Source organism: Anabrus simplex, chromosome 2, assembly GCF_040414725.1.
Source record: "Anabrus simplex isolate iqAnaSimp1 chromosome 2, ASM4041472v1, whole genome shotgun sequence".
Classification (NCBI taxonomy): Eukaryota; Metazoa; Arthropoda; class Insecta; order Orthoptera; family Tettigoniidae; genus Anabrus; species Anabrus simplex.
The window spans coordinates 480,669,558-480,697,429 of record NC_090266.1 but is presented as its reverse complement, the minus strand read 5'-3'; the positions used below and the strand labels follow the sequence as shown (position 1 = coordinate 480,697,429).

Sequence of the window (27,872 nt, the reverse complement as noted above, 5' to 3'; positions counted from 1 at the left end):
AGTTACTGAGTTTAGGTTTTCCTAAAGCTGTGGTTACAAGAGGCTAGTGTTTTGTTTCAAATTTATCTCTTAATTTATTGCACCTTGTTTGAAGACTATGTTGAACTGGATACCTCTTAGTTACACTTATGAATGTGCTAAAATATTAGCAAAACAAAATACTTACAACTGTTCAAAACTTGGAAATTTGCATATGTCTAACAGTTTTCTTCTATTTAGCCATTATAAATTAAGTAGCATCAACACAACCCTTTAAATTACTACAGTCCACAACCTGTTTCAACACAAATGAACGAAGACCGAGAGGAACTAATTGTGCAAGAAAGGAAATTGGGTAAAACTTTACTGACAGAGATGCAAAAGGAATCCAAAATGGTGTATCTCACACGAAGTCATTATAGCTGGACAAAATTGCCAACTTTAGGTGCAGCTAGTAACAGGACTACTTGTCTGGCTTGGTTAGATTATTGGCTAGTGACAAGACCATTGGTCTGAAAGCAAGCAAAGAGGGTCTGGAGACATAAGCCCCCAGGTTAGAGCCACAAAGTGATCCGTAGGCCTCTGGTAATCTCTGCGACTATACTGGCTAGTGACAAGACCATTGGTCTGGCAAAAGAATAGGAGAATTTGACTCCAGCTGTACTTATAACCATGTCATGTTTTCATTATTTTCACAGAATGTGCCCGATATAAGCTCTACCCCAGACAATAGCAAACTGCTCCGGCCAATGAGAACACAGAAAGGTCGCATTTCTATACCAACAGTCTGTGATTTAATTTTTAATAAATAATGTTATTGGCTTTACGTCCCACTAAATACTTTTATGGTATTCGCTATTTAATATTTCGAGGGGCAGGTTGGTGGGTCCTGGGGAAGCATAAAGGAGGGATCTCTCCTCTCTGCTACTTCAGGTTAACACTTCATAATATTTTTACATGATTTTCTTATTCCAAAACATGTACCCGTCAGTATGCTGCTACCGCAAATTGTACTTATGTAAGTGAAATTCCAGGAATTAGTACTAACTAGTTGAGGTGCCAATAGACAACACCATGGTGTTGCTAATTTTCAACATGCATCCCACTTGCAAATGGCCTACCTGGTGATAACCAGGCATTAGTCATGCACAAGTTGTCAACACTTACTTTAAATACATGCCATATTTACCAATATTGCCCAGGAGAAGCTGATTACTGCATTCAAGACACAAAAAAGGGTAAAATATGCCCCTAACAGGAGAAAACACAAAATATGTACTATTATGAGAAAACTACTCCCAATATGTAATATGCAACATGAATAATAATTTGAAGTCTGGTTATAACTGTACCAACAATTAACATTGAGATAAATTCTCAATACATAAAATTCGATTTCCCACAGACTAGCAGATGACATTTGCAAATTAGTCTATCAATATTGTTGAACACATATTATTAAGCATACTCCCTTTTTTTTTTCCCTATTTGCTTTACGTCGCATCGACACAGATAAGTCTTATGGTGACGAGGGGACAGGAAGGGTCTAGGAATGGGAAGGAAGCGGCCGTGACCTTAATTAAGGTACAGCCCCAGCATTTGCCTGGTGTGAAAATGGGAAACCATGGAAAACCATCTTCAGGGCTGCTGACAGTGGGGTTCGAACCCACTATCTCCCAGATGCGAGCTCACAGCTGCGCGCCCCTAACCGCACGGCCAACTCGCCCGGTACTAAGCATACCCTATATTTGTTTGGAATGAAAATGTCTAAACTGAATGTTAAAACAAACCTAAAGAAAAACTACAGGGGCAAGATTTGATCCGTGAATCACAAGCTTGTGAAGTGGAGAGATAGCTGGTAGGGCTGCGGGTTCATACTGGAAATGTGTTACGTGCGGGTCTTCTGAAGCACTCGCAAAACATTCTAATTTCATTATCCCGAAATTGGGGAGTTGTGCTTTATTATTTGAACCAGTGAAAGTTCTTGTTCTCGCCACAACCTGAATGTCTACTGAAAATTGATCAAATTGGTGGGTACATGTTAGCATGGTCTCCTTGAAAACCAAACAACCAGGTAGGTTTCTGTAAGTTTTGAAAGTGTATAAATTATTTTTTCTACTTGCGGTTTAACATCGCAATAACACATATAAGGTTTCTGGCAACGTCAGGATGGGGAACAGATAGGACTGGGAAAGTAGTGGCCATGGCCTAATATGTTATTTTATTTGAAACTTTGTGCTATGTTGGGTATTTCTGATTTGACTAGAATTTCAAGCCTGGATGTCCTGCCAGAAACCACATACTTCTCCAAGTGATCTGATTATATTAATCTGTTCTACTGCCCCTGAAAACAACACTGACCACATCACCCATCATTGGGATTTGAACCTTGTAAATGAGTTACAGAGAAATACTGGAGCTCATGATTTAGTTGTAAAACTCTCAAAAATTCAATATTTTCCTTGTTTATCCATTTAACATCTAATAAATCATCAGTCCTCTTTCATATTTTACTGCTATAAATTATTTTAATTTGAGAAATATATACAACTGAAAGAGGAGGGATGGTTTATAGGAAGTTATAGAAGGCAATTTTCCAAAGGAGTCTGTACAGTATTAAGTAAGTTGTGGCTGTACAGCAAGGCCTAGAAACGATCTTCTCTTTCTTCTTTCAATTTTGGTATACTTGATTTCATACATGCCATTATTTGATCCAATATATTCACTGGCGTAACAGATTTTGGTGGTGACTGAGGGGAAGATACTTCCAGTTTGGTTCCAGGCTCTTTCACTATCATCCATAATTTGGGACGTTCGCCTTCCTTTCTAAATGAAGAGGAATTATGCTTACTTCCACTAGGTGCACCATCCTTCTTTGCGAAGGGAGAAGTAAATTTCTGAGGAATATCTTGAACTGAACTGTCCTTTTTAGTAGGAGAGTGTGGAAGATAATCACTAGTGTTATCAAAGTCTACAGAACTTTTTGTCACTGCCACTGGTACACTTGATTTAATTACACCTGTATCTTGTTTAACAGAGGCAACATATGACTTGTCATCAGAACTTGAAGATTCTTTCTTCTTCAAAATTAATGTAATAGGTTTTTTGTCAATTTCATTGTTTGAGTTAGCATCCTTTTTTGGGGATTTATTACGTCGTTTCTCATGTTTATGGTCTTTCCTATGCCTGTGACCATCACCATGTTCCCTTGATCTATCTTTGTGATCCACTTTGGAAACAATTAATTTAACTCTTTTATCATCGTGCCTTCTTTCTTTGTCATCTTTTTCTTTGGTTTTTTCTTTTTGTTCAATTTCACATACTTCAAAAGTCTTTTCTACATCAGGTCTACACACACTATACTCTGATTTCACAATATCTTTCTGTTTTTCGCAATCATCCTTCTCAATAAACCGTTCTGAACTGAAGTCCAATTTCAGAACAATTTTTTCACTTCTTCTCCTCTCCCCTCTTTCATCATCATCTCTTTCTTTTTCCTTAAATAATGAACTTGCATGCTTTCGGTGGTCTAAATCACCTTCCTTATGAATAGTTATCTTACTTTCAGAAAATTTCAGTCTCCTCTTTTCTTTGTCACAATCTTCACGTTCTCTCTTCCTGGATTTACTTTCCCCTTTACTTCGCTCTACCTCCCTATGATCACGCTTATACTTATCCTCTTCCTTTCCTCCACCTTTTTCCTCATTTCTCTTCTTTTCCTTTTCCTTCCTATGTTTATCCACTCGAGGCTCCTCTTTTATTTCCTTCTTCAATACTTCACAAGAAGCTTTCTCCAAATTCTTCTTTTCTTTGTAATGGTGCTGTGCAGTAACCACTCGTGAATGTTTCACATCTTGGAGATTAAGAGAATCAGGGTAGTATTGCTTCAAACGAACATGCCATGCTGTAAGAAAAAGAACAAGCATATACTTGATTAAATATACAAAACAGAAAAGGGAAAACACCACAAAATATTTTGTAATATTTGCAGAAAATATGGTAGGAAATGAACATAAGAATCACTCAGGATTGATAAAAATTACAATGATAACTTACAAACCAGTCAACTTGTACTAATAAAAATTTGGACATATTAAAAACCATTAGAATGATTTAATTTGCAGAGCATAAGAACATAATAGTCAAACAAACTTGCTCATCAATCAATCAATCAATCAATCATGGTGTTAGGTAATTTATGTTGGTATGGTTTGGCTAGTTTAAGAAATGCACACAAACTCTTCATGCAAGTACTTTACATATATGAGGTGCCTAATATCAAACATGGACATGCGCCACCTACATCAAAATTGAGTTAAGGATTGATCCTTATAGTATTTTTAATGCTCTATCTGAATTAGTGGTCCGTGTCATAAACTAATATTTGTACGTAATTTTTAACATAGAAATATGCAGTTTCTTTCATAATCGGACACCTCCAAACGTAGTTTATATCAAAAACGGACATGAACGTTTCAGCCAATCAGAGTGCTTCAAGTAATATCCAACTGTCATGGCGACCAGAGAATTTTTATCGACATCTTAAGGAAAAAAGAGGAGTGTTTTTAATGTCCTATGATTGCCAAAAGAACCTCGTTTTGCCAAAATTAAGTTATCCGTCGGCTTATTATTCCAGACAACACTACTGTTACAATCTCTCTGTTGTAATAGGCACATCTGAAAGCAAACTGCGCATTGACAATGTGTCTGTTTATACGTGGCTGATGAATGAGGGAAAGAAATCATCAAACGAAATAGCATCAGCGGTTGTTAATGAGTTACGATCCATAGATTTACAAGGCTTCACTTCAGTCAAGTTGATTGCTGATGGCTGCGCCAGCCAAAATAAAAACGTTAATATGTTGGCGATGCGTGCATAGTGGCTTACAACGAACGCACCATCCTCTGTTGACAAATTAGAACTGCTATTTCCAGTTACTTGACACTCTTATTTGCCTCCAGATAGGATTTTTGGACATTTGAGAAAGACCTCAAGAAGATGACGACCGTAGCAAGTCCTGATGAATATTTTGAGGTGTTCAAAAATGTACTTAGAACCACTGAATTGGAAAGTACAAGCACAGATTTATCTGAAATCTGCTAGTCAACTTCATTTCAAGATTTCACAGTGTAAAAGAATTGTACTCAGGAGCACAAAAAGAGGCAATGTTGTATTTAAAGGTGAGGTAAGCTACTATTTGGAAACAGGTATCGGGCGAAAGATCACGAAAGCATGACAGGTAAGTCTAATGTTAATGAATCCTTTACCTACTGATACTGGCCTGAATGTAAACCCACAAAAACTTAAAGATGTTGACAAATTACTAGGAAAGCACTTCGGAAAATATTGGAAATTAATGCCTCTCTTAAGTGGTTATGTTGAAGTCATCGATAAGAACATTTGTAGTGAAAATGAACAAGCTGTTAATGATTGTTTATAAATGTGATTGTTTTGAAGACCCTTGTGATGAACCAGATGTTATTTGCCCAGAAATACAGTGAAGCAAGAACTGAAATGAATGTTAAAAATGTTAACAAAGCATAAGCATAACCTTATTTCTTTCATATTTTAATTATATTTCTTTTAAAATGGAAGTTTACTTTTGTGTCAACCTGCAACTTTTTTTCTAGATATTGGGATAGTTCATTTCAAAAGTGGACAATTACATGGATGTTTGTATCAAAAACGGACAAAAGCCAATCTCAATTTCAGAAATGGACATAGTCATATTTGAACGTGTTTTACATGGACTTAGACTGAAATTCTTAAGTGTCGACCATGATTTTCTTATTCATAGGGCTGGCAATATGACACACAAAAATTTTCACACGCGTAACGGGGGCTTAACATAGAGAAACAAAAATGTGGCTCTACTGAAAAATTAACGAAATGGCTTTTGTCCATGTTTGATACTAGGCACCTCATATGTGTTATAGTTCTCAGTTGTAACAATCAGATTTTCAGCTTTCGATAAACATTGAAATATTTTACTTGTTGGAAGATAATATAAAAGCACACGCACATGCCATTCATGTTTAGCCTTCGTTCACTCAAAACATTGGCAACATCCCAGAGAACATGTTTGGCATTTGGCGTGGGATCGGGCCAGATCTTCACTATTACTATCTTAGTCTTAGCCCATACGTCTTTGATGGGATTCATGTCAGCCCCACAACAAGGCAAGTTGATAAGCCAGACCTGGCCTTGCCATGTAAACCATTCCTGAAATGAGATAGGCGGATGAGAGACAGGTCCTGCCGAAATTGTGTAACACCAGTGGGAGGAAGCACCTGCAGGGAAGGGACCATATTATTTTTTTAAATATGTGCATATTGTCTGGCAGGGAGGCGATGCTTGATTCTGTGCACCATTCCTATCCCGTGACAGTTCATCCAACCCCAACATGCAACAGACACATGGGCGGAGCACCGATGCTCGGCCATGTATGCTGTAATGTGCCAAGTGCCAAAATGGCACAACATATGTACTGGCTCATGGTTCCCCAAGGAAAATGAACTCTCATCAGATAATACCACATTCCAACAATCGTGTAGCAAATTATCCTCAACAAACACGCAATATGGTACACCCTCTGCTCACCAGTGATTTCAAGGCCACCCTGGCATAGCTGCACGGCATTCATGAATACGGTCAATTGGGCCTCAGCAAACAAGCGACCGTCTTGTTCCCACTTTTGAGACTCGCCATGAACCCGAGCCAGCACGCCGGCTTACGCATCCCGACTCTCGAAAATGTTTTAACCAATGGGTTGCCGCACTCTCTGGGATGCCAAAGCATCGTCCAGGCTCTGTTGCAGTTATATTTCCTTGTTCAACGAGAACAACTACCTGCTCATGGATTTGAGGTCCATGGTGTGCTGTCATGTCCACCCCAGACTTGAGCTCAGGACCACCACTCGTCCGAGGATTGAACCTGTGGTCAGGAACATAGGAGGAATGGTGTCACTGAGACATAAGCAGATATTAGAGGAGAGATTCGATGTAAATGAGAATCATAAGGTCTTGGAATATGAAAGAATATCGAGTGTAGAAAAGCTGCACAGTTGTGCAATGAAAGAAAATGGCTTGGTCGAGCAGTGGTTAGTCACACAGGTGGGGCACTGCACCCTCCAAGTGCGTAGAAAGTATTCTGGAAAGTACGAAATCACCTTGCACGTACATGGGAGCTTTAGCCCTCTCATTGGCTGAATTCAATTTCCACAGGGTGGAGATTTTCGATTCCCTTCTTGAAGCTCGAGCATGTCGAGGAGAAGGTATAAAGCCAGGGGAGAACACCCTGAACGGGGTCTTTGGATCAAATCTACCGGGAGTTGCGAGCGGAAACTCTGTCTGTCAGCAATTTGAAGTCATCGCATAATAATATCGTTTAACACTTCAAGTTGGGACTTAGAATTATATAACACTGAGAGTCGACCACGCCAAGTCTTTGATATGCATATCATTTGAAGTTATGGAGGCGTTTGTAAATACTGTATATACCATCAACTGCTAGAATTAAATGTGGTATAAGGGAAGCTGTGGACTTCAATCTCTTCACACGTAGTGGATCTCCCAAACCGCTCGGGGAGCAATCTGACTTAACAACACTTCATGTCGTGAAAATACAAGTGTCACAACAGTGCCTAGCTGCCAGTGGGGTGAAAAGAAAAACCATCCCAAGCGGATTCGAACCAAACACCTTCCCACAGTGAACCTTAATCTGCACCACTGGGCTAAAGTGCTTCATGAACAGACACGTGTAACGTATGTCTGCCTGCTACCTTCCACCTTGCTCGTATTTAAGGCCGCTTACAGCTAGCAGGTAGGGACCCTCTTTGGAGGCAGCTCGGTGTGTAACATCTGGTATGGGTCCCAGCTCAGGGTTACGAATGAAGACCTCAACGGCATCTACAGCGGAGAAAGTGGACTTTTTGAACCTGGCAGTAGGTATAAAATGCCTTTGGGTGCGGCGAGCCCATCGTAACAATAGCCTATATAGACAAAGCAGATATGGTGCATCGGAAAAGGTTAGAGCATCTCCTGCTAAATGCGACGCGCAGCTCTTCGGGTGCTGGGGGGAACTGTGAGAAATGGGCAACCAGCACCAAACTACATCAAGATTGCGACAGTAAATGCCCTGACACTGATGGGAAAGACAGAAGAACTGGTTGACTTCATGACAGAAAAAGATGTAGCCATACTTGAACTGTGTGAGACCAAGAAGAGGGGTATGGGGGAGATGCCTCAGAGAAGGATACAGGCTGTATTACAGCGGATAACCTGAAGCAAATAATGGAGTGACCATCACACTTAGAAAAGAAATCCAAGAATATGTGGAATATACAAAATGCCTCAGCAATAGGATGATGATGATGATGATGATGAGACTCCAGTTTGAAAATGGCATGAAAGATCTATTTCAGCTGTATGCCCCACTAATGGGTTGCATAGATGAACATCTAGAGGACTTCTTAGAGGAAGTGGAGAGACAGAAGATAAGGAAGTGCTATTGATGGGAGATCTAAATGCACAAGTTGCAATGGAAAGACAAGGAAAGGAAGATGTTGTAGGGCCTTTTGTATATGGAAATGTAAATCCAGAACACAAGTTGTTGATGGATTTTTGCATGAGGAACCAAATGATTGTTGGAAACACCCGGTGTAGGAAGAAGAACAGTCAGAAGATTAATTAATAATAATGCAATTTGCTTTACGTCCCACTAACTACTTTTTTCGGTCTTCGGAGACGCCGAGGTGCCAGAATTTAGTCCCGCAGGAGTTCTTTTACGTGCCAGTAAATCTACCGACACGAGGCTGACGTATTTGAGCACCTTCAAATACCACCGGACTGAGCCAGGATCGAACCTGCCAAGTTGGGGTCAGAAGGCCAGCGCCTCAACCGTCTGAGCCACTCAGCCCGGCAGTCAGAAGATTACAGGTATGGTTGGGGAGACAGACGAACAAAGACCATGACTGATTATATAATCATAGAAAAAAGAACACTGGAAGAACCTTTTAGATGTTACAGCCATGCCTGACGAAGCCTTTGATGGAGATCATAGAGTTGTGATACGAAAATTGAAAGTGGGAAAGATTGAAAACCCCCCATTAAGGAGAGAGAAAAGAATTAAAGGATGGAAGTTGTAGGAGAAAAGCATACAAGAAGAATTTCAAAGGGAAATAATACCGTTGGTACCCAGGATGGAGGTGGGGAATGTTGAAGACGAATGGAAAAGATTTAAGGAAGCACCGGTTGGATGTGCAGAAAAGCTATGTGGTAGAACATCAGGAAATGTGAAAGACAAAGAGACACACTAGTGGAATGATAGGGTAAAGATTAAAGTGAAGGAAAAGAAAATGGCATGGAAAGCATAGAAAACATCTAAGACTGAAGAAAGTAGAAGAAAATATGTGGAGGGAAAGAATTTGGCCAAGAAAGTAGTGGAGGAAGGAAAGAGGAAAAGCTGGAACATGTTATGGGACAAAGATGTGCCAATGGAAGCAAAGGAAACTATGTACAAGATGTATTATGTACCCATAACAACTTGTGACATGCAGCTTGATACGACGATTTTAACCAAGGACATTCTAATAATTTTATATTAGACAAACACCTACACTGATATCCTCCTTTTTACAATTTGTAAGAACAATCAGGATCCTGATTATTCACCATTCAGGTTTGATTTTGAGGCTGATGATGCCCTTAAAATGGGCGAAACAAGTTCCTTGTAGCCTTTTTATGATAAGATTTAATTCTTAATTTACTAGATGTCTTTGTATTGAATAGGTGGATATTAAAAATAACACTTGTAACATACTTTGTATTCCCAAAACAACTTACGGAGCAGAAACTTGGACAATGACAAAGAAGGATGAGAGTCGAATATAGGCAGCCAAAATGAAGTTCTTGAGGAGTATGATACAGAAGAGTAGAAGAGACAAAATGAGGAATGAGAAAATCTGGGAAGAAATTGGAGTGGAAAAAATGAATGACAGAATAGAGAAGAGCCGACTAACATGGTTTGGGCAAATAAAGTGAAAGAGTGACGAAAGAATGCCAAAAAAAGGTGATGGAAATACAAATGCAAGGAAGGAGGGGCCGTGGACGACCATGATTGAGATGGAAGGATACAATCCAACACAGTATTATAGAAAAGAAACCTGAACTGGGACAGTGTTGGAGGAGGAGTGATGGAAAGACCGAAGAAAGTGGAGAGGAACCATATTTGCCTCTACCCGGCTACAGCTGGATAAAGAGAAATTATGATGACAGGAAACTGTGCTATCTAACTGCTTCCCACACTTGTGTATACTTCATTTATATATTGTAAAACTAAAGCAAAAGGTTTCCACCTATTCAATACTGCTCTTCAATAAGGATTAAGAGGCTTCAGTTGGAAAATAATTATATTGGCAGAACTGACCACACGTATAAAATTAGAAGGAATTTTAGCAGAAGCGACTGGGGTAAATTTTCATTCATTGGGAAGGGTGTGAAGGAGTGGAACAGTTTACCAGGGGTAGTGTTTGATCCTTTTCCAAAATCTGTACAGGTATTCAAGAAGAGAATAAACAGCAACAGGGAAAATAAATGAAATGTTAGAGGGCATTCGACCAGTGCAGGCTATTGTAAATAAAAAATGTGTGTTTAAAAAAAATTAATTCCATCCCCTGGTCCATGGAGTTTGGACAGCCAAAGTAGGGGACTGCCTGTAGGGGTGAAGTACAGTGGGGACTTCGAGGGCCCTGGGACCACTACGGTAGCTGTGCAGAACCATCAGGAACTCTGAAAAGTGGTAGCAAAAGGGGGCTCTGGTTAAGACGCAGCAGGTTGTTATGCTACTTAGGTTCCAAAATGGTAATTAAAAAAAAAGCAATAGCAATGTAAATTTTAATTTTATACCAGTTGCATAGTATTATTTGAAGTAATTCCACATACTGTATATGAGTTGACTATATTTGTAAGTATAGGAGATGTTATAAGTAGAATTTTGTACACAATATAAATTTATTAAGGGTGATCTGTTTGTTTAATAGAAAAAAATTGTTAGCATAAATTGTATATTATTGTATTCTAGAAAATTTTTTCTTCTTCTCTTGTTAATTTAAAATTTAGTGCTTGACAATAATGTATTTTAGTGTACCATTTGCCACAGAGGTAGACACCTCATTTGCAAATAAAGAGATTTTGATTTGATAATATGAAACTTATTACCTATGATACGCCATTTATGATGGTAACTTCTACATGAGCAACTTTCCATTGCACCCGAGTACTGAACTAGGAACCACAACATTATGGTTGCATATGACAATGGTCATCAGCCAGGGTTAGGATTTTTTGGTGCGCACCTTTTTTATTAGGCTAAATTAAAGCTGTTCGGAAAGATATAGTATAAAATTTTGTTTCTAGTTGCGAAAAGAGGCATTTTTCATGCACGTTTTCTCCTTTTTAGGGGACCCTTATCCATTTTTTCCCCAACCACGCCCATAACCCCCTTTTCTCTTTTAATTCCAATTTATTCTATAAGATTTCTAACCAATATAAAATATTGAACTTTCAATTAAAGTCTCATAAGCTTGCTGTGTACGTGCAAATAGTAAGCCTACCTCTTTCAGTAAACACTGCACGGGAGTTAAAAGCACACCTGCAACAATGAAAAATAATTGTGTGTTCGACCAAAACCTCTCTCTCGCTTTACTGTTATAATGTAGCCCGCAATAATGCAATTGACAATGAGTGATTCTAACCCACCAGAATTAGTAGCCTGCTGTTTGTGAATGTTGAGTATATTACTGTGAGAGACGTCATCTGTTTACATGGAGGCAGAGGCTGGTGACGCAGAGATGTCAGCAACCGCACCCGGGTAGTTGCGAGAATTGAGACTGGGTTCTGCTCGAAGCTACTAGAAATCGCTGAGACTCCAGTACCAGCGTGAATGAGAACCTTCCGGTAAATGTCGCGGTGTTATAAAAGAGAGTGTGGACAACAAGTGAGCGCAAGAGTGAGTTGTGTGATAGTCTCATTGAGTTAGCAAGTGAACTGGTGTTAGCACTTTGTTACATTACTAAACGAGTGTATTACTAAATTTTACCATGCCAAAGGTGTCCAGTGTCCAATTTATTGCTCTGGCTCAGGAATTGAAACAAGATTTCATAGACACTGATGGAACTGTTATGTGATGTACTATTTGTAATTGAAGAATTTTGTTAGATGAAAAACTCCAACAAGATTGCATCAAACAACACATTTCCAGCTCTAAGCATCAAATGAATAAGACTCTTCAAGCAAACAAATTGCGGGAACATCTATAACGAAATGCGTTTCAACAGAGTTCTTGAAAAAGCCAAAATTTGAAGGTATTAAAAATTGATTTTTGTGCAGCTCTTACACAAGCAGGAATTCCAATCAATAAGGTGAACCATCTAGCCTTCAAGGGATTTCTTGAAAAATACACAAAGATGTCAATGCCTGATGAGAGTACATTAAGAAAAAAACTACATGGAGCCTGTTTACCAAGAAACCACACAAAAAATCAAGGAGAAAGTGTCTGATTGCGATGTGGGAATCATTGTGGCTGAAACCATAGACTGAACATTTTAGCTTTTCCCTTAGCAGGGGAGAACGTTAAGCCCATGTTGTTAAAAATGTATGAGCTGCCGAAAGCCAATGTCAGTACAGTAATGCAATCAATTATGGACTTCTGCCAAAAACTCTGGCCTACTGGTATCGAGTTTGAAAAACTTCTTCATGTGGTTATGGACCAAGTTCCATACATGGTTTCAGCTGTTAACCAATTGAAACCTTTATTTCCTAAGTTGAAGCATGTGACATACTTGATTCATACCCTTCACAGGGTTTGTGAATCCATGAGGAACGAATACGACATCGCAAATCAATTCGTCTCTGCCCTGAAGAAAATTCTACTGAAAGCTCCGAGTCATGTTGTTGCCTACAGGGAAACCACTGGCCTGCCCCTTCTAATTTTCCCGGTCATTACTCGCTGGGGATCGTGGATTGAGTGTGCTGCTATGGTGTGAGAATTTTGACAAAATTAGAGAGTTTGTGCTTTCTTTGGATCCAGACGATGCAGGTGCAATTTCCAAGGCACAGCAACTTCAGTTAAGGGAGAAAATACATAATTTGCAGACAGAACTATATTGTGTCCATAGTTACAAGTACCTGACTGCAGTTATTAAATGATTAGAAGAAAAAGGTCTGGCCAAAGACAAACTTGAGTCTAGTCTTCAGAAGAATCCAGACATTGAGGAATTCGCCACATCTGTAGAGTTGTCATTCCGAGTGAATACAAGGTTTGCCCCACTGGTTTCTGTGGAAGCTTTAGCATCTACAAAGACATTCTATCTCCTAACAGAAACAGACTTACTTTTAAAAATGTAGAGATGCTTAGTGTCTTGAAGTACAATAGCTTCATGTTTTTTTTCCTTCTTTTGATGAGTGATTTGATGTACTTGTTTGTAATTCAATAAACTAGAAAAGAGGAAAGAGAAATCGTTGAATTAGTTGAATAAATCAGCACCTTTTAGTCCCCCTTTTTTTAACCTTATTTGAGCACCTTTTCCCTTCCTTTCTTCCTCTGAAATTTGCATCTAAAAATCCTAACCCTGGATCATTTTACACTTTCGGTGTCGGCAAGTATACATTAACTGGCTTAAAATATGCAGGGTTTGGGATATAAAAATGTTTTGGAATACAGGGTGCATCTTTACTTGATGGTTCAATATGATTGGACAGCTTTTGAGTCAGGAGACTGAGTTGGTGAGAATTCCCACCATGATTGTGTGGGGGTGCATGCATGTCGTTCATGGAGGCTGGCAGTTTCCCAAGATGGTGACCACTTTACAGCAATATGCTCTCAATGTATCTTGTGGTACACATGGTTTAAGAGCGTAACATGCGTTCAACAACTGTTTAGAGCACAGTACAGATGTCATCATACACACTTGTAATGTAACAATGCAATGGTGAGACATGTTCCTATGGAAGAGTTTTACCGTATATAAAACAGACAAGTGCATAACAGAAACAGACAGACCATGACACACAGACCATGTAAGTCGCTCCGCTGACTGTCACCAGAGAAATATATCCGTTGAACCACGAAAAGGAAACATCCAACTGTATTTCCAGTCGTTTCCCGACTGCCAACAAGAACTGTGTGCAATGTACAATAAGCATTATGAGGTCAGATATGTTTTTTTGCAACATGTTGTGTGAGCAGTGGGCAGCAGGTAAGTTACTAAGTCAGTGGATGCTCATGTCGATGGCTGTGTGAATGCGAACAAAGTAATCACTTGGAAAATGGGGAACTCATACATCTCCTATGCATTCAAATGATGTAGCCTAAAAGTAAATGTGTGGTACAGCGTGTAATGCCCATTTTTCCTTTCAGGAAGACACTGCTGGTGCTACCAATTATCTTGATATGTTGGAGCAATTTGTCACACATCAGCTGGAGCCAGATGGTCTTTTAAACTGCATAATCTTTCAACAAGATGACATTTCATCAAGGTGGGCAGTCTGTGTGTGTGAACTCAACGAAACATTCAATGATCAGTGGTGTGACCGTGATGGACCCATCTCTTGGCCCATAAATTTAGTGGACCCAAAAACCCCAAATACTTTAGTGAGCTGGTATGACAAGTCACACGTGTATGGCCAAAAATAAATGGATAAACTGATGAATCTGAAAGACCTATGACAAAAAAATCTTAAGAGGTGTTTACACAGATCACGCCAGAAAAATCTCAAGGCCACAGACCTACACAGTAGAAACAAAATTTTCCATGTCTGCCACAGTGGAGTAGACAATTTCACGCAATTGGTACACTTAAATACAAAGGTCACAAAGTTACAAAATTCTAAATACATTTGTTATGCACATGTTACTGGCTCTCCCCATATTTCACAATTTTTAACATCGAAAACACAGCAAATCCATTGCTTCCTGCATCCAAACAACCACCTAAGAATAACATACATTCTATACTGTAAAACGAAATTAACGTCTCCTCAGGATCTAAAATTTTTGTTCTAACTCCTTTACTCTTTTTTATGGATCCTTCCATTCAATAAAGCATCAAAACCCATAGCAGCATTAACTGTGATCCTAATTTAAGTGAATTAATTCCGTATTGCACATAAATCTATGAAACAAAAGTAATTTTCATTGTCTTCATGCCTGACGTGGCACAACTGGTGGAAGGGCAATAATGGACGATAAATGCAGTGAAGCAGCAATAATGTGGATAAGGCCAGAAGTGAGCAAAACATAGTCAGGCTCGCGACAAGGAAGCCCCCAGAGGCTGGAAGCTGATTATCAATGGAGCAGGAAGTGATCTGGAAGCAGAAACTACAAGAATCTTCTATAGGTCTATATACAGAATCAACAAGATGAGACTGAGTCAGTCAAGCACGAATCAGTGTCGTGTCAAATGAGAGTGACTTACGAGATGGCTCAGAGTATGGTAATATAGCGAATTAAGACAGTCGGGATTACACGGCACGCAGCAAGCTTGGTGGAACAAGGCTGAACTGCGAGAAGCCTGTTGGGAACCAAGAGTTCAATGTAGTGGAGTGCTGTGTGAGTGTAAAAAAAAAAAAGGTCTCAAATGGAAAATTAAGAGTGAACTTGTCAACAACTGTGAATAGTAGCTTCATACATTTAGTGGATAGTAAAACACAATACCTCTCTGCATGGGAATTTTGAAGGACCCTGATATAACCAGTCACAGTACCTTAGGGAGATGTAAATCCCACCATACAGAACATAAAAAGAACATTGCAAAATGCCCAAGTATCTGTAGCAATCACCACACAGATAATTTAGACACTAGGAGAGTTGTGAAAAGCTGGCAACCAGTACCAAACTTCACTTGGATGGACACCATTAAAGAGATCATTCAACATCTTAAAAAAACAGCAAATAAAACTGAACAGGAATAAACAAAACCAAGTTGAAACCTAGAGTGAAATGAACACTGATGGAGGGGTACGAACTGCTTCACAGCAGAAAATGGATATTTAGTGAAAAAAGGACTCTACTACCTTCCCCCTTATCCGTCAAATACGGCTCACTTCTTCCCGGCGTTCTGCATCTGCATTAATACAGAAAATTGTAAAGAAAATTATGGTTTAGGACACTGTTTAGATGTTGGCAAAGAGTTCAACGGAGTAAATTTCAAACACAAAGAGAAGCAATCAAACTGTTTCATCATCTTTATTAACAATGATCCTGTTGTAATTAAAGAAGCTAAAACAATAAAATAATGGGTGAACTTCATGCCACTCACAGACAGCATATTTCATGATAATTTATTGAAATTTGAGAACCAATACCTCCAAACCAACAGACCTAGATTTGGAGAAAGATGTTCCTGATGGGAATGTGACAAACTAATTTTCCTGTACTTAAATATTTGTTTTTTAATGGTTTACTTCTTTGAGTGAGTGTTTTGGGTTTTTCAATTTTCTGTTATCAGCGTATGAAATGTATATTCTGATGCAGATGATAATAATTAGTACAAGAACTATTCATTCTGCACATTTACCTGATTTAGAGAAAGTATCACACTTTACAACTGTTCTCTAGTAAAGATTGGTCTTACAAATTTACTGACCTTTTCTCCAGGGCTGTTGATACAATGAGTTTTTCTTTCTTCCATTTAGTTCTATAGTAGACTGTGCGTCCCTTTGAACATACATACGTGAATTTACATACATGTTGATGCCTGCATATTCCACAAACAGACGGTAGCCCTGGAGATTGGTTAATTTCATACTTCCTCACTAGATAGAGCAGTGTGACGTTTGTCACCACCTATTAGGTACCATCCATGTACATTTGTTAGTACTTTGATGTTTGTAAGTTGGCACGCAAGCAGGCTGTGAATGCATGTTGTTCTGGTGCTCGGTGCTTGCAGACAGAACTTAATTTGAACCTCAATACAGAACTTTCTAGGCCATGTACTTACTTCATACTTAGCCTAATTATTTGAAATACATTTAGAAAAGCAGCTAACAAATTTTATAATATGACTATATGTAGTTTAGCAGGTGTAAATGTATGTTACCCCGGATATCAGTTATGATGGTAGCCCCGGACAGCATTGATATTTTTATTTCGTTCCAGGTAATTTCTGGATTTGAAAAACGCCGTTAAAGGCAAGAATACTGAGAGAAAGACCTGGAGTTAGGATGCAATGCAGCAAGCTATAGAAAGGGAGTTAGGGAGTACTGTCATGTAGAGAATATGCTCAAGTTTTTGGCATGCCAAAAAGTTCTCAGCATAACAAAATTAAGAAAATCAAGTGCAACGATGAATTAACAATTACAGTAGAGTCTCGTTAATCCGAACTAAGTGGGACTGAAGTCTGTTTGGATTACGAAATTTTTGGATTAACCGGAAAATACGCCCCACTAACTACTCTTACGGTTTCCCGAGATGCCTAGATGCCGGGATTTTCTCCCGCAGGTGTTCTTTTACGCACCAGTAAATCTATTTACACGAGGCTGATGTATTTGAGCACCTTCAAATACCACAAGACTGAGCCAGGATCGAACCTGCCAAGTTGGGGTCAGAAGGCCAACCGTCTGAGGAAAATAGTTTCTACAATACAGTGCAGTACATACTGTACTGTACTGTACTTTGAAAAGCCCATTATTTAGCAGTTACATTAATAACATACTGTATAAAATTACAGTTAACGGTTAACACTAGTCTCATATTCAGATGCCGCGGCCACCTAGAACTTGCCATACGCTATGTCTTGCAACACTCCGCTACTACGCCCATTGATGTGATGTTTATGAGATTCTGGTTTAACACTGCATCTTCGAGTAGGTCCCAATCACTACGGCAAAAGTAACTAACAGACTTCGTAAAGATGAACGCCCAATGATTGATCGTTTACTATGTGTAATTATGTTTAGATTAAGTTATTCTTGTAAAATATGACTAAAAATGCAAGTAAATCTTCATTCTATAATATGGTTTTTCATTTCAATAAGGGCAACTTAAAAAAAATAATGAATATTTCAGTTCGGATTAACGGGACTCTAGTGTACTTGTAAGTTGGGTAGGTTCAAAAGGTGTATTTGGGGGGGGGGGGGGGGGGACAACTGGAGTACTGGATAGTGCAGCATATAATAAAATACTTTGACAACTGTCTCGTGCCACTGACTGGAAAGGAGCAGCTGAAACTTGAATATGATTAGGGCAAACACATTAACATACCTTATAGAATCAACAATTCCACAGTGTGCTGGTAAAGCATTTCACTGTAGTTTGATGGGAAGAAACATGGAGTGTTCCCTTAGAAATAAAGAATCTATCAGTTTGAAGAGAACAGTTGGTTTTAATAAACCAAAATATGATGTGTTTCTATTACAAGCTAGAAAAATTATAGAACAAATTTTCTTTCACCCCTTCTTTCTCAACATCACTTATTTTCAATGCAGATGCGACAGGAGTATCCTGTGTCCATGTCAACAGCAAAGTAATTTCCGTTAAGGGAAGGAAACAGGTGGAGAAAATTACATCTAGGGAAAGAAGTCAGAACATCACTATCTTGTTTTAGCACAAGTGCTTGTGTTCCCCAGGGAAAAAAAAGCGGCAGGCTTATTGTAATTCACCAGCTGAATCTACTGCAGTAATGCAGCAAAATGGATGGATGGAGAAAATTTCTTAATTTGCCTGAAAGAATTTGTGAAGCATGTGCATTCTATTCAGGAAAGCCCTGTTCTTTTGGTAGCTGATGGACATTGCAGTCACAAGGACTTGTAAGTGATCCCATTTGCATGTTCTCACCATGTGCATATTTTGAGCATTTCTTCTTACACAACAAATGAACTGCAGCCTCTTGATTAAACATTTATGAAAGCATTTCAACTTTCATACCATGATGCATGTGTGGCACAGATGAGGAGGAATTCATGATTATGATAACTATGTACATTACTGCTGGGCTAGTTAATGAAACATTCACCGAATTATGCAGAATGGAGATTGCTCAAAATGGATTCTCATCCACAGGAATTTATCACTTGTTCAAAGATGTATTTTCTGACTTAAGATTTCCTCCAATCTCAAGTGACTGGTGTTCCGGAACTTTTCGATGGAGAGAGGCTAGCAAAATGCCTGGTTGAACAGACCACTCTAATGCATAACAAGAAAAACCGCCAATGAAACAACAACCACAGGAATTCCAACAACTAGTGCAGCAGCAGTGTGACAGGAAATTTCTCCTCTCCCAGAGGCATGTCATCACTGCATTGGATCCAAAAAATATTGTGCTTCACAAGCAGAAATTCTCACCAACAGTCCATTCAAGGAAATATTAGAAATGAATGACAAGCAGGAAAAAAAAACACCACACACACACACACACACACGCGCGCGCGCAGCAGTGGAAACAAAGCTAAAGGCAAGAAAAAACTGCAGTTTCGAAACCCATTGCATCATATGGGTTGTATGAAAACTGGATACAGTGCTGTATGAAGTTAGGTCAATTACAGTTTAAATTACATAGATATTCCACAGCCCAACACACACAGCCATCTTACATGATAGTATGGGAAGTAATTAACAAAGAGAGCAATGGGAGTATAACATGTAGCAGGCCTAAGTACAATCAATCAATCAATCAATCAATCAATCAATCAATCAATCAATCAATCAATCAATCAATCAATCAATCACCACTGATCTGCATTTAAAGATGTCACCCAGGTGGCAGATTACCTGTCAACTGTGTACCTTGTCGTTTCTTACATATTTTCAAAGGAGTTGGAAATTTATCGAATATTTCCCTCGTAAATTATTCCAAACCATAATTTTTCTTCCAATACACAAACATTTGCTCCACTTTGTCCTCTCGATGAAATATGGGGAGCTTATGGTAGCAAACTTGGGTAGCAAACTGATGAAGAATGCAGGGATGGACGTGGAGATCGGAAAAAGGATTCAACCAGAGTGTGAGAAATCAGGTGTGGAGGAAGGAAGAACCAATAATGTATAAAAAGCTGACGTATAAGACGTACTCCTGCCTAATACTGACGTATGCAGTGGAGACATGGACAATGACAGAAAGACATGAGAAATCCAGGCCAGTGAAATTAAATTTTAAGGAACTGTGATAGGAAAAACAAGAAAGGGAAGAGTAAGAAATGAAGATGTCAGGAAGGAAATCAGAGTGGAAAAGGTTTATGACAGAATGGAAAAAATTAACTTAGATGGTTTGGATATGGTAAGAGGATGGAAGAAGGAAGGATACCAAAGCAGATGAAGGAGACCCAGATAGAAGGAAGGAGGGCAAGAGAGAGACCCCAGACTAAAATGATCCAGAATAGTATAATTAGAAGAAACCTAGATTGGAAAACAGCTAAGGAGGAACAATTATGCTTGGGCAAAGGTAGATGAAAAATGTTACAACATACCAACCCGGCGGTAGCTGGACAAGGGAAACTGATGACGCTAATGTCCTCTCAAAACTCCCACTATCTTCATATTATGATCTTTCCTACTTTTATAAACTCCATTCAAGCTTATTCATCTACTAATGTCATTCTACATCATCCTCTCCAAGCACATCTTCCTTACTCCCAAGTTATCACACGAATTATTTAACTACTTTATTTAATCAGTAAATAATAATTATGATAACATTCCTGCCATTGAAAAGGATCCATTGAGCTACCGTATCAATAGCAGAATAGCAGTCCCTGAGCAGGGCAAGAAATAAAACAATAATAGAAAATGAAGTAAAATATATAGCGAGCAATTTAAATAATTCTAACAGTAAGGGTGTACCATATTTGGTATGTCAAATGATGATTTCAGGACAGGAATTCCATGTATTTTGAAATCTCTCACTGTTACTATCAATGTGATCACTAACGAGCAAGTGACTGTGCTGTCTGGGTTCATACCCCACCCCACCGTCAGCAGACCTGAAGATGATTTTCTGTGGTTTCCCATTTTCATACATGGCAAATGCTGAGGCTGTACCTTAACTAAGGTCACGGTTGCTTCCTTCCCATTCCTAGCCTTTTCCTGTTCCATCGTCGCTGTAAGGCCTATCTGTGTCCATGTGACTTAAAGCAGATTGTAAAGAGATCACATAAGGACAGGTATATACTCCTGTAGCCGAAACTGTGCTACAGTAGCCCCGGTTTTCTAAAGAGATCTTATAAATGACCCCAATAGTTACAGTAAAGTTTCAGTTATCCCTAGGTTTGGTACTATTCCAGAGTATATAATGACAACTAGCAGCTTACTTTTTTTTTTTTTTTTTTTTTCAAATTTCATTTTATGAATGAACCAATTTGTATACTGTTATGGTAAATCAACTGTTGAAGCAACAGAATCTTTTACAACCAGAATTTCAGCTTCAGAAAATAAGGAAGTTGCTCAGGTTACAAAGCGTGACCTTAACAAAGCCTCTGATTATCTTCCATTAAGTTTTAATTTAAAAAATTGAGTTACTATGGTTTTAAGAATGAACATTCTAGTTTCTTACCAGAACGAAAGCAAGTAGTAGAAGTAGGGAGAGTTCTAATGATCAAACCTGATATTTAGTATGAAGTTCCACAACTCTGTCTTATGTCCTTTTTATTTTTTGTACAATAAATGAAACCAATTAACTCAAAGGACTTAACGTACTATAATCATAATGATGAACTTGGGATTTCCCACCTAATCAATACCTGATTTATTTCTGATGTACACTGAGTGGACAAAAGTCAAGGGAATTAGAAAATGTGCCATGTATGACCCCTGAGCATTGCAGCTAGCTGCAGCACAGCTGAGCAGTCTATTACTGACACCGGGGTCAGGAAGATGGCAACATGTCGCGAGTTAACCGTCTTTGAACGTGAGATGATCATCGGCGCAGGGGTTATAGCATTGCAGAGATTACACACGAATTTGGGTTTCCGAGATCAGTGTTGAGGGTAGATCATCAATATCGCTAAGAGAATGTTACCCCCCGCATAAACAGACGCACGGGAAGACCACAGGTGTTTAACGAATGGACATCAACGTCGCCTCCACAGAACGATACTGGGCGTTCTACGGGCTACGGCGAGTCAGATCACCGCCCGGTTGAATGTTGGGAGTCACAAACCCATTTCTACCAGTCTGTAAGAAGGCAACTGCACCGCATAAGCTGCACCAGCCAACAACCAACCTGTGTCCCTTTGCTGACACTTCAACACAAGAGCTCTACGATGTGCATGGACCAGCAAACATCGGCAATGGACCGCATGGAACAGTGACGGCGTGTGGAATGGTCCGATGAATTCCAGTTTCAGTTGTATCTAGCTGATGGGTGTGTGAGAGTGTGGCGTATGCCCCATGAAGCTTTGGATTCTGTGTGTCAACAAGATTGTGTCCAGGCGGGAGGTGGCTCAGCTCTGGTCTGGGCAGCGTTCTCATGGTCGCAATTAGCCCCCATTTTCCAGCTGCAGGGAGAGCTGACAGGTGCGTTATGTGGACATTCTTTCAGACCATCTGCATGCCATTCTGACCCTGGCGCACCCTGATGGAGATGCCATATTTCAACAGGACAATGTGCCATGTCACCGCTCTGTGGTGGCACGCAGGTGGTTAGAGGAGCATTCCAGTGAAGTTACGACCATGGACTGGTCATCCAGATAGCTCGATCTTAATCCAATCGAGTATTTACGGGATGCTGTCGATTCTTGTGTATGCTCCATGAACCCCACACCAACTACACAAGACCAACTGTGGGTAACAGTGCAAGATACGTGGGGTCCAGATCCCTCCAGAATTATTCCAACACCCTGTCGAGTTGATTCCTTGCTGCATTGCTGCTGTTTTGAGGACGCATGGAGGTGCAACTCATCAACATCACGTTCAGTGTCTTCTCACGACTTCTGGCCACTCTGTGTATTTACATTACAAATACATTTAGCAGTACCAATTTCGCTCTCTATTAGAGGCCATCTTCAGTTGCTGAAGAACCATATTTGATAAAACAACATAAATTATACAATAATATTTAAAAAATTACTTATTTCTAAGTTCAGGTCTAAAATTATGTCTGAAAGTTAATTTGCACTGTTCTCTTATACATTAGATCAATTCTATCGAATAACACGTATATTGATTGTGATCTCTATGCTGAAAGTCAACTCAAGAGCTGAGAAAAAGTATCCTTCCACATGTGAGCACGTCCCATGTTCCCCCTTCCTATCTCGGTTCTCCTTCTCCGTCACAACCAGCTTATTATTAAAATCGTACGTCTATCTGACAAATACTCCATTCTAAAATAGCATAGCATCAAAAGAAATTACTTCCTTTCACATCGCTGTACTTTGATTACAAAGCATACCTATTTATTCCTTCATTGATCATGTAAAACATACAGATTACAGGCAAATACAAAGGCAAGAGAAGCAAGGTTTATTTTTATTTCATAATGCAATTTGAGTGAGGCACATGGGGACTTACAACAAAAAGTATGAAGACATAAGTAAAGGATTCCGATCTTGTGCAACGACTGTCGGTGGCCGTTTCTCATAGTTCAATAAGCTGAAAACCCACCTGCGAGTGGAATTGAAAAATAGTGTTTCCATGAATGTTGTAAATATTGTCTTGTCATTTGGAAGGTAAAAAATGAACTCATGATCCTCTCATGACAACATTTCTGTAGATAGAGGGCAGTTACGAATATAAACTACAATTTTTTTTTTTTTGAGTACGCTAAGGATTCTGTACCCATACTGTTAAGGCCCTTCCTGTTTTACTTACAGCAAGTGCATAGTTTGAACTGAGCTGGCACATAGGCCTACTGATGAACAGCCAAACGAATGAACGAACAAACATTTTCTGTCACATAAACCTGGCATGCAGCTTAGCTGAGTTAAGTTTTGTTTCACTTTCCTTATCACCTTGATTCCTTGTCTACATAATTCACACACTTTCTTAAAACTAAATTTTCAGTGACGAGATGTATCGTCAGAAACCCTCATGACGTATATAATCAACCACAGGACAGCCTATACCAGGGATGGCGAACCTATGCCACGTGTGCCAATAGGTGACAGTCGAACACAATTTCGTTGGCACGCCACATGAACTTATTAAAGTTTTTATATACGTCTTGTGCTACAGACTATACAATATCTCATGATTCATATAGTCATAGTGTTTCACGTGTAAGAAACAAATATTGAAAACCTGGCCGTCAGTCAGTCGGTGAGTGAAGTTTGACTTGTGTGTGGTAGCCAGTAGCGCGTAGTTACTCGTTGTGTGTTACTGTTTATTGAATGTCGTTTGTATATGGTGCTGAAAAAACAGAAACTTAACAAAAGAAGTCACCAGATTCTTCCAGAACAGTGGACAACGGAATTCAGAGTGATAGAAAGAAGCAATAAAGCTTTGTGTTGCCTGTGCCTGAAAACTGTAGTGTCCCGCACATTTAATGTAGGTAGGCCTAAAGCGCCATTTCGGGACGAATCAGTTAAATGCTTGTTCCACGCGAAATGAAGAAAGAAAATCAAACAATACACAAAGTACACTAGTTGTTTTGTATCATCTTTGAGGCCAAGGAATAATATCAATGAGGTTGTATCCACCTGTCTCACTGCATATTAGGGTATGGGAAGCCATTTTTTGACGGCGATTTCTTGAAAGAGACTTTCTTATTGACGTTCCATACATTAATTGAAGACTTTTCAAACAAACAGCAAATAATTAACAGAATTAAAGAAATGCCAGCCAGCCGAAATACTGTACTGTCAAGGTTACAATAATAAGAATGAGTGAAGATGTTTCCGAGCATTTGAAAGCTGATTCGGATAACTCTCAGATGTATTCAGTATGTCTTGATGAAAGCACGTATGTGACCTTACAAGAAAGGATTACTATTTTTTACCTGATTTCCCTGTGGAAATATGATTAGAGGAGGGAGGAATCAGTTAAATTGTTGAGTTTACAAAATACAACAATAGGTAAAGATACCATGAAGGATGTGAAGCAAGAACTTGTATTAAAAATGGGGTTTGACTTACAGAATAGCCTCAAGTATGGTGGGTGTTAATAATGTGTAATTTCTTAAAGAAAAAGTTAAACACCCTATTTTACAGTACCATCGTATGTTACACCAGGAAGCCATATGTACGAAAGAAGGTGTGCAGTCATTAGCAAGAGTACTCTCGGTGCTAATTAAAATTGTTAACTTCATACTTGCACGTGCTCTAAATAATCGCCAGTTCTTGAAAATGTTACACGAAGTGGAATCTCACTGTGGCGTACTTGTGATGTTTAATAATGTTCGCTGGATGAGTCGTGATTGAAAAGCACGACTAATTTCCAGAACCTATGGACCCTATTTGGCAATGCAAATGAATGTTTCCCTGTGATTTTACAGCAGTATGCATTGATATGAATAAGGACCTGCAAGGAAAGAGACATACTGCAGATAGATTGTTTGAGATCATAAAATCATTCCAGATAAAATGTGTATTCGTCAGGGATGTTTAAACAAAGAATTTTAATTACTTCCGTTCACTTAAAGTAAAACTTGAAATGATCTCAAATTTTGCAAATCAATTAAGTTTTGAATGCACAAAAAGTATTTGCAAGAAGTATGTGGACGTCTCACAAAATTCAAAACAAATAATTTCCAAGAAATTTTTCCCAATTTTGAGATTTGGAGAAAACATTGCACTTTATTACAAAACCTCATATTGCACAAATGAGTGACATTAAGGTCAATTTTTACTGACCCTTTAGAAATGTAGTTGACTGAATGTGAAGAAAGCAGTACATGGGTGAACAAATTCCTACAACTTGGTGAAGCATAGGTGATAATAGATTGTGTTGTTGATGGTGAATACCCTGTCCAGAAACCAGATAACTTAACACGTGAACAATGGGACAGCCTCCCACTAAAGTTTTTGGTGATGAAGAAACTTGCTACAGCACTACTTTCTTTGTTTGGGCCATCATATGCCTATGAGGAGCTATTTTCTACCTGTGAAGTCAACAATTAGAAGCCATCTTGGTTTAGACGTAAGTGCTTCTTGTGTGTTATTAAAGACAAGAAGTTATGAACCTAATATAAATGACATGGGTACTAAATGTGAGAACGATATTTCACTTAAAGTTCATTAGCAATATTAGAATTTTATATTGTTATGAAAATGAAAACCTACAACCTATTTTCCAGTCATTGACCGGGTCAGGGATGTAATGGATGAAGCAGATATAGGCTGTTAGTACGATGGGGTCGCCAATCCCAAAGTGATTTATTAAGGAATGATAGATGCTATGAAATGAGAATGGAGAGTGTTGCTGGAATGAAAGATGACAGGGAAAACCGGAGTACCCGGAGAAAAACCTGTCCCTCCTCCGCTTTGTCCAGCACAAATCTCACATGGAGTGAACGGGATTTGAACCACGGTATCCAGCGGTGAGAGGCCGACGTACTGCCGTCTGAGCCACAGAGGCTCACTTCTATTGTTATATCTAATAATATTTAATGACGAGGTGTGTTACAATGGGAGCTTAGTATACATTTTTACAAGTAATGTTAGATATTCTCGAAATGCTTACAAATGTATTTTTGATTTATTTGCATAATACAATGACGAAACATGCAATCAAATGTGTTTATAAGATATATATTAAATAAGTAAGTAAATAAATAAGTCACTAAATGATTAATTAATATATTATGAAACATAATTGAGAATTAAGAAAGGAAGTCGTACGAGCGGGAGGGGGAGGGGGCTTATATCCATTCCTGAAAAGAAAATAACATGTGGCACAGTAAACAGCTGAGAATAATAAAACAGACTTAAAATGGCACACTAGCTGGAAAAGGTTCGCCATTCCTGGCCTATACAATATAGTACCAAAAGAAACCATACAAATTTCTTTTAATTCTGTGCATGCCGTGTAAACACTGTATGTAGAAACACAGTTCAGCTGCGCGTTTTTTTTCACCACTTCTTCCACAGTGGATTCTCATCTCATAGGCTACTGTAAACGTTTAGAACAATTTGTTTAGACTTCCTACTTAATTTCCCCCCCCCCCACTTTTAATAGCTTTATTTCACTTGTGACTCAAGCGTCACAGCATCACCCATGTGTTGCTCACAGCTGGCAGCCATTATGAATACTGAATATGCTATTGCAGCCAGTATTGCAAACAGTTTTCTTGGATCCATTTTCAACGTCATAAATATTATGCGGAAAAAAAAAAAAAAAAAAAGCAGCAATGGAATGAACTCGAACAAAGCTTTGTAAGTACACAGTGCAATAAGATTTCAAGCTCATGTTAAATAATTATTTATTTTATTACATACACCACCGAGAACAATAACTATTCACAGCCATCTACGTATGAAATGTAAGAGTTGGTAACGAACCCGAATAACATACAACTTGCGAAATATTTTCCATATTTTTACAGGGCAATTTTTTTTTTAAGCAGTCAAGTCATTCACCAGATTATCTAACCAAACTGAGGGAAGCTCCTGACTGCAGCAACAAGCAACAAACTTAGGAACTATTTACCGCTGCAGAATCCTCTTCACTGACCAGAAGTCTGGCTAACATCAAAGGGACAGCTTAGGTCTTGAGTTGACTCTCGGTATAATATGATAGCATGAATTATCACTGGTATGGTCTTGATGCTCTATTGATAAACACTTGATGAATTATAAAATTTTATGTTAAAACATGCGTGTGTTTTTTGCATGTTTTAAATGATGCACACTTTGGTAAGATGAGTGCAATGCATGTTACATGTATCATCTTGGGGTAGAGAAGCTGCAGACCTTTGCCAGCTTTCACCACATAGGGAGCTGCATCAATGACCAGAAGTAGAACATTTTCT

General features: G+C 38.9%; 1 protein-coding gene across 1 annotated transcript in view; it reads right to left on the bottom strand.

Annotated features, from left to right (window-relative positions):
• Window positions 1-1,578: 1,578 nt before the first annotated feature.
• The window catches only part of LOC136862892 (uncharacterized), a 330,052-nt gene continuing 303,758 nt past the window's right edge, over window positions 1,579-27,872 (bottom strand). Inside the window, exon 10 of the mRNA XM_067139172.2 lies at window positions 1,579-3,883. Within this exon, the coding sequence (XP_066995273.2) occupies window positions 2,625-3,883 (1,259 nt within the window). The 3' untranslated portion in view covers window positions 1,579-2,624. The remainder of the gene's footprint in view (window positions 3,884-27,872) is intronic.